We start from the raw sequence: 8,445 nt of genomic DNA on the forward strand, positions 1-8,445 counted from the left end.
TGCTGAAGCATCTGATTCCGCAGAAGCTGTGAGAGTGGAGAAGAGAGCTGTCTATCCGGTGGCAGCAGAGAAAAAAAAAAAACAAAACAAAGAAGAACCAAGATGACCAAACGGTCCAAATAGCTTGTGACACATTAGATTTATTAAAAAAATCTAGTTCCGATGACCATTGCGACTCCTTTGCACAAACTGTCGCCAGAAAAACACGCTCCCTGCCACCGGATAGACAATCTCTTTTCATGTCTATGGTCCAGATGTCCCTCACTGCTCTGGAGGACCCTGCTCCGATTTCTCCCTACAATGAGGTTCTGATGGGGGTGTTGGGACTTTTCAGGCCCCGACACCAAACACCTGAAACACAAGCTACCAGACCCCAGTATTTGGCCCACAGCCAAGGAAGTTCTGGAGACAGAGGCAGTTCGCAGCATATGGGGGGAGCACCGTATCAATCTGAGGGAACAAATTTCCTCTATTCTCCCGAATATACATTTCTGAATTGAACGTGGGCAAAAGTTTTCAGTTGCACAAAGTTCCTTTTTTTTTTTTTTTAGCTCCAGTTGGCTGTTGGATTTGAAAGGGGCTTTTTTTTTTTTTTTTTTTCTAATTGAAAAATCTTTTGTAAAGATTACAAAGAATTTGTGTTCTTTTAAATAAATTATATTTCACACAAAATATTCTCTTCTTTATTACAATGGGGACAAGGCCGCTATCCTGGGTTTATGGGCTATCAATTAGTGGTTTATGGGTTGATGTGTTAACAATTGTATACGTCATACTGCTATTATTTTCATAAAACACCAACAATTTTTTAGACATAAAAAAAAAAAAAGAAAACAAATTAAACCAAAATAGATTTTTTATTTATATTACAACCAATTTTTTAAAACTGTTTTTGGTAACATGAAACAAAAATTTTTTTTTTCAAACTTTTGTGTTGGTTGCTGGCGTTTACCATTCTTCGGGATGTTTTCAAAACTGTTATCAGCGATGTCGGCAACATTTTTGGGGGGGGTCAGTGTAGATGCATCCTTCTCTGCTGGTCAGGCTGCTCAACACCAGCACAGGAGTATTGCCAGTGCACGGCACCTTCAGGACTCATAAAGTAGTCAGTGAAGGATTCTCTCACACGCACACCAGAGTTGGACGGCCTACCCAGACCCCCGTTGTCAACTGGATTAAATACTGGCTGCTGGTACTCCACATCAACGTCGGTGTTGTATTCACGAGCATAGTTGTGGAGTACACAGCAAGCCTTTATCACAGCATCAACGGTGTCTGTGTCCAACTGAATGGCAGTGTGAAAGATCCTCCACTGACTAGTCATGATCCCAAAGGTGCATTCCACATATCTGCGTGCACGACTCAGCCGATAATTAAAAATCCTCCGTCGGGCATCCAGTCCCCTTCGTGGGTATGGGCGCAGCAGGGTTGTCGTTAAGGGAAACGCCTCATCCGATACCATCACGAAGGGCACTGGATGTGTGGAACCCGGCAAAGGTCGTGGGGCTGGGAGCGTGCCGCCATCTCGAAGAATTTGCATCCCAATCTGTGACGTTCGCAACACCCGAGAATCCCCAGTACTACCATAGGCACCAACGTCAGTGGCAACAAATTTGTAATGGGCATCAGCCACCGCCATCAGGACCACTGAAAAATACTTCTTATAATTAAAGAAGCGTGATCCTGATCGTGGTGGCTGCTGAACCCGAACATGTTTACCATCGACTGCACCTATGCAGTTTGGGAAATTGGCCACAGACTGAAAGCCTGCTGCAACCTGCAGCCAAGTCTCCTCGGTTGGGGAAGGCATCACCATGGGCTGCAACTTCTGCCAGATGACGGTACATGTACACCTCACAATGTTAGAGATGGTAGATTTACCAACTCTAAATTGGAGGTGCAGGGATGTATAGCTCTCTCCTGTGGCCAAAAATCTGAAAAGAAACAAAAAAGAAAATTAGAAATGTCACACAAAAAGCTAATTACAACATGTCACAAGTTAAAGCCGCTATTATATGCGTCCAGCACCATTCAATAATGCTGGCATTAACACCCAGCACAACACAAAGGGTGTAAAAAACATTAATAAAAGGCCTGATGGGACTTGTGCACACACGCATGCGAGATATGACCAAGTGTTGCATGGTAATCCCCGGACCTGCTGCATGCACTCCGTTGTGGAGCGTGCGGCTCCATGTATTGGTATGTGGGTGCAGACTCCGCTCCAGACTGCAGGCGGCAGGGCCGGGGTTTACCATGCAACACTCAGCCGTATCTCACGTGTGTGTGTGTGTGTGTGTGTATGTGTCCCCCCTGTCCAACAGGAGGACTGGGTGGGTTTAATCACACATACTGGACACAGAGACACAAGTAAAATACAGACCTAACAACATTCCCCCAAAAAATTGTTACTTACCGCAAGGTGATGAGCAGCCTTTCTTCAGCAGAGATGGACTTCCTCATCACCATGTCTTGCAGTGTTAAATGGGGTGCCAGGATGGTAAGCAGTCTGTCAAAGGCAATAATTGGTAACCGACAAAACGATATAAATTTTTCAGGATATCTGAAAATTGCAAAAGAACAACAAAAAAGGGTTACTTCACAAGTATTGCTAGCAAAAAAAGGTAAATTAGTCATTCTATATATTTCTACTTACCTCCTCAAATCATTGTACAGCACATGAAAGTGCCCCTTCTCAGTTCGGTCTTCTACAAGCGGGTGCACCCACATTCGTTTCTGCACACGTCTTCTCTGCCGCCGCTAAATAGAAAAAAAAATATATATTTTGTAAACACAACAATTAGAAAAATATATCAAACATGCCTGGAAAACAATGTCGATTATGTAAGGGTACGTGTCCACATTCAGGAAGGCCCACCCCATTCTGGGACGCAATGATGCCAGATGTGTTCATTGTACAAATCCAGCATCATCACACCCGACGCATAGGGCCCCGTTTTATTCCTTGCGGAGCCGCAGTTTCACAACAAGGAACACGGACATGCTGTGATCATCTATATATATAATTGTCTAAGGGTTTTTCCGTCTGTCTGTCTGTCTGTCTGTCTGTCCTGGAACTCCCGGCTCTCTGATTGGTCGAGGCCGCCAGGCCTCGACCAATCAGAGACCGGCACAGCATCGACGTAGAAATCCCGCGTCTCTGATTGGTCGAGGCCGCCAGGCCTCGACCAATCAGCAACGGGCACAGCGACAATGATGTCATAAAGGACGTAGAAATCCCGCGTCTGATTGGTCGAGGCCGCCAGGCCTCGACCAATCAGCAACGGGCACAGCGACGATGATGTCATAATGGTTGCCATGGCGACGATGTCATAAAGGTTGCCTCGACCAATCAGCGACGGGCACAGTCTGCCGCGAATTCTGGAATCATCATTGTCCATATACTACGGGGATATGCATATTCTAGAATACCCGATGCGTTAGAATCGGGCCACAATCTAGTAAAAGACGTGCAGCTTGTCCGGAGTCGCAGGGCTGACGGATGACACAAAGTGGACACGTGATTTCATGACATCACCTCCAGTATGCTGTTACATGTGGACGCTGCATGTTTGGCGCTGCGGCCACACGCAGCGCCAAACATACAGCGTTTCCAGAACGTGGACATGTACCCATAACCCAATATATAAAACAAACAGACATCTGCTTACCTGACGTGCATGTCGATTCAGAATTAGAAGCATCAACCCCAGGATCGCAATCCGGTGTGGCATGCGGAGCTGGATCCGTGGGCTGTCATCTGGACGACGCTCAGCACGTCCACTCATTTTGATGTGTAAGTTCCAAAATGGAGGATGGAAGAAGAAAAGGGTTGGACAAGGAAATGACATCATTTTTTTTTTTTTTTCCCCCACTGCAGTAAACTTTATTTCTGTCAAACACAGACAATCTGCAGACAAAACTGCATCAAAAAACGCACTAAAAAACGCACTAAAAAACGCACTAAAAAACATACCTGCGTTTTCTGCAGAGACCTGCGGTTTCAGTCAGGAAAAAAAAAGGATGGAAATCCTGAACGTGTGAACATAGCCTAACGAAGATAAGATTAAAAAGATATATGCGGATCCAAAGTGCAACAGATATAATCGATCCAGACTCAAAAACAGGCAGTGTCAGGGGTCATTAAATATAGCGTACATAAGGTGCAAATTGCGACCCAAAGCCTAGGGATGCTTCTAATGTTACAAGAAAAAGTGCTAATGTGCTTTAGTGCAAAAAAGTCTAAGCAGCAAAAGAAGGCTGTAGGAATAGGGACTATAGGACTATACCTAATGAAAATGATCCTAGTGTGCTATGCGACCTAGATAGTTTCCAGAGAGGTGAGCAAGTCCTATTCAAACAACCATAGAAAATGACCCTGAAAAATAAGGCACAGTGGCAGAGACACATTACCTGTGAGCCGTGGAGCAATTCCCCGACGCGCGTTTCGCGTGTAGCTTTTACGAGGGGTAAGGTACAGGGATGGCGTGTTTGCAGCTTTTATCATGTGCGGACATAGGAGGCAGCGGCTGAGGCGGCGCTCCCGCCGGGGGAATCCGCCGACGTCATCGGGCCTCGGCGTCACGTGGCAGCGGCGCTCCTCCCCGCTCGACGCGTCAGAGTGGGGAGGCTGTACCGCTCCACAGCAGACGCGTTGCCCCGGCAACGCCAGAGCTGGAAGCCAAACGGGAGCGCACACCGCTGCAAGAGCGGCTTCTAAATGAAAGGCATGTACAGCGGTATTCATGGGACTAATAGGGAAAGAGAACGTCTATCTGAGATGAATGATTTAATGAGGGAAAGACAGATAGTGTGAACATATTAAGAGAAAATGGTGAAATGCTAACTAGGGGAAACAACTATCACGGAACACCGGATAGTATGACTATATAAGACATGAATCCAAAAGTGACCTGCACTAGAGTTACAGCGCAATAGTGAAAAGATTTATTAGTATATTGTGGAGGAAGCAGAGCTGCAAAAAGAAAAGCTGCCTGCCAACATAAAAAGGGGTGTGAGGAAATAAAGGAGGTAAGAAGGAGAAAGGAAAAAGAAAAGGTGGCAGATATGTCTTATTATGTCAAATAGAGAATTTGTACATTAAATAAAGAATTTCCAATATAAGCAGAACATGTGCTAAGTGTCTAAAAGGGCACTGAAAAAACATATAAAAACAATATAACATAGACGTTTCAAGATTCCATAGTAGCGATGTGTAGTCCCCAAGAGGAGTAAATTGTTCCATTAGAGTTCGATATAGTCCTTAGGTGCCAGCAGCAAGTGCCCAGTGTGTCCGCATTATTCAGCAATGGAAAAAAGAGCATGATTAGGATATGGGTATTGGGATGTAAATCTGTTAGGCAGTAGACCGTAACATATTGGGACAGGCGATACAGTTGCTGCAGGGGTAAAAACCCCATTTGGGTCCCTTCGACAAAAAAGCTTTATCTGGAGTTGAGCCAGAATAATAGCTCCGGACTAGTTGATCCTTGAGGTTTGGGGATTTCCTGTAGGTGACAGAGGGCCAGTCCGGGAGGTGTTTGGAGAGAGTGTGGTCAATCTTTAGTAGTGGCCAATATTTTGTTTGTTAAAGCTCCTTTCATATCCCTCCAACTGTGGTTGTATGTGGTAATGAAGCGAATTTGCGTGTCAAACGCGGGTTTATTACGAGGTTTCAATAAGTCCTGTCCCAATATGTTACGGTCTACTGCCTTTAAATCTTCAGATGGTAAGACTACATTCTCCATTACGCAACACATCACATGTGATACCTTTGGGGTGGTCTACTACCTATTCTGTCCATGCCAAAAAATATACGTCGGCCTTACATCAAGACCACTGAAAACAAGGATTAGGGAGCACTATCGGGATATTGTAAATGCCCGTGAAGTTGAGGATCTTGCTCTCCTTAAACCAGTACCTAAACACTTTAAAATGGCACATGGCTGTGATGCATCCCTTTTAAAGGCAATGGGCATAGACAAAATTCATATAGATGCCAGAGGAGGTAACTGGAGGAAATCCCTTGCCCAATTAGAGGCCCGATGGATCCACAGGATAGGTTCGGTCCAGCCTTCCGGGTTAAACTAAATTCTCAGCTTCGCCCCATTTCTCTAACTTATTTTTTATATAATTTTTTTTAGCTGTTTTATCATGATTTTAATACTTGTATTTCTTTTTCTCTAACAGATTTACATCCCAATACCCATATCCTAATCATGCTCTTTTTTCCATTGCTGAATAATGCGGACACACTGGGCACTTGCTGCTGGCACCTAAGGACTATATCGAACTCTAATGGAACAATTTACTCCTCTTGGGGACTACACATCGCTATTATGGAATCTTGAAACGTCTATGTTATATTGTTTTTATATGTTTTTTCAGTGCCCTTTTAGACACTTAGCACATGTTCTGCTTATATTGGAAATTCTTTATTTAATGTACAAATTCTCTATTTGACATAATAAGACATATCTGCCACCTTTTCTTTTTCCTTTCTCCTTCTTACCTCCTTTATTTCCTCACACCCCTTTTTATGTTGGCAGGCAGCTTTTCTTTTTGCAGCTCTGCTTCCTCCACAATATACTAATAAATCTTTTCACTATTGCGCTGTAACTCTAGTGCAGGTCACTTTTGGATTCATGTCTTATATAGTCATACTATCCGGTGTTCCGTGATAGTTGTTTCCCCTAGTTAGCATTTCACCATTTTCTCTTAATATGTTCACACTATCTGTCTTTCCCTCATTAAATCATTCATCTCAGATAGACGTTCTCTTTCCCTATTAGTCCCATGAATACCGCTGTACATGCCTTTCATTTAGAAGCCGCTCTTGCAGCGGTGTGCGCTCCCGTTTGGCTTCCAGCTCTGGCGTTGCCGGGGCAACGCGTCTGCTGTGGAGCGGTACAGCCTCCCCGCTCTGACGCGTCGAGTGGGGAGGAGCGCCGCTGCCACGTGACGCCGAGGCCCGATGACGTCGGCGGATTCCCCCGGCGGGAGCGCCGCCTCAGCCGCTGCCTCCTATGTCCGCACATGATAAAAGCTGCAAACACGCCATCCCTGTACCTTACCCCTCGTAAAAGCTACACGCAAAACGCGCGTCGGGGAATTGCTCCACGGCTCACAGGTAATGTGTCTCTGCCACTGTGCCTTATTTTTCAGGGTCATTTTCTATGGTTGTATGAATAGGACTTGCTCACCTCTCTGGAAACTATCTAGGTCGCATAGCACACTAGGATCATTTTCATTAGGTATAGTCCCATAGTCCCTATTCCTACAGCCTTCTTTTGCTGCTTAGACTTTTTTGCACTAAAGCACATTAGCACTTTTTCTTGTAACATTAGAAGCATCCCTAGGCTTTAGGTCGCAATTTGCACCTTATGTACGCTATATTTAATGACCCCTGACACTGCCTGTTTTTGAGTCTGGATCGATTATATCTGTTGCACTTTGGATCCGCATATATCTTTTTAATCTTATCTTCGTAATACTGTTTTTTTCTTGTTTACCTATTGATTGAAATAAAGTATGTTCACTATTTTAAGGCCATAGCTCTCTCTTGTTCTTTTTTCGGATGTATCTGTAAAAAAGTAAGTTAGATATGCAAGAAATCAGAAAAAAACCCTCTTTTCCAAGAAATAATGTTTCAGGGCAATGGTGGCGTGTGTCACCGTGTAGCTGTCGGGTTCGTACAGCAGTGATACATGTAGGATTGAGAAATCCTGGTCCCTGTAGTGGGAAGGAATTAAGTGCATCCTATTCAGGGGAAATGAGAGCTCTTTAAGAAAGAAAAACAGTCAGAGGAAAGATGTGGGTATATCAGGATACAAATGGGCGGCTGGGGACCGGCATTCCTCACGCATGATGTGAGGGGCAGATACCAGAGAGAACACCTGCAAGGCTTCAGTTACGAGGACGGAGCACCGGCATCCCGGCTCTGGCATGTTGGGAAGTGTTCATGGTGTATATCAAGCTGCCGCCAGGGCAGCTATGGAATACATCAAGCCGTGGCCTAACTCCTCCTGAACCCCAAGGTCGTTGGGCCCAAGGAGTTATGTTTTACATAACTCGGACTTTGTGCCATGAAGGGTCACCCATGACTGCCGAGGATGTCTATATACCATAAAAATGAATGACAAGTATATGGCGCAGCGGCTATATAGGCATAGGGCCAAGGAGAAGCCATCAAGGGCCTAACATGGAGGTCATTACCATGCGCTCTTTATAATACTGGTGTCTCATGTCCCCCTCAAGCAAGAGTCCGGGTGCAACTACGACCTCTGCACCCCCATATAGCTACACACCTTGGCTCTTTCAGTGCAGAGGCAAAAACTGCAACAAAATCAGAGGTAGCGCTAAAAATCTTAAAAAATCAGCACCGACACATACATTTTGTGCCACACTGACACTACTACGTATTCCCTCCCCCTAAAATCCCTAGCC

The 8,445-nt window shown here is 44.9% G+C and overlaps 1 protein-coding gene across 1 annotated transcript; it reads right to left on the reverse strand.

Moving 5' to 3' along the window:
* Positions 1–923: 923 nt before the first annotated feature.
* LOC138677127 (uncharacterized) lies at positions 924–3,819 on the reverse strand. The gene is made up of 4 exons (XM_069767022.1): positions 3,672–3,819; positions 2,657–2,760; positions 2,417–2,563; positions 924–1,934 (listed from the first exon to the last, which is right to left on the reverse strand). The coding sequence occupies exons 1-4, from the start codon at positions 3,786–3,788 to the stop codon at positions 1,013–1,015; spliced, it is 1,290 nt and encodes a 429-aa protein (XP_069623123.1). The 5' UTR covers positions 3,789–3,819; the 3' UTR covers positions 924–1,012.
* Positions 3,820–8,445: the final 4,626 nt, after the last annotated feature.

Source organism: Ranitomeya imitator, chromosome 4 (assembly GCF_032444005.1).
Source record: "Ranitomeya imitator isolate aRanImi1 chromosome 4, aRanImi1.pri, whole genome shotgun sequence".
Taxonomy (NCBI): domain Eukaryota; kingdom Metazoa; phylum Chordata; class Amphibia; order Anura; family Dendrobatidae; genus Ranitomeya; species Ranitomeya imitator.

Bases quoted from the DNA above. Each gene is read 5' to 3' on its own strand.
- LOC138677127 (XM_069767022.1), bottom strand. From the start codon at position 3,788: ATGAGTGGACGTGCTGAGCGTCGTCCAGATGACAGCCCACGGATCCAG. The intron at 2,761-3,671 runs GTAAGCAGATGT...TTTTCTATTTAG, and splicing joins TGAATCGACATGCACGTCAG to CGGCGGCAGAGAAGACGTGT. The intron at 2,564-2,656 runs GTAAGTAGAAAT...TGCAATTTTCAG, and splicing joins CTGTACAATGATTTGAGGAG to ATATCCTGAAAAATTTATAT.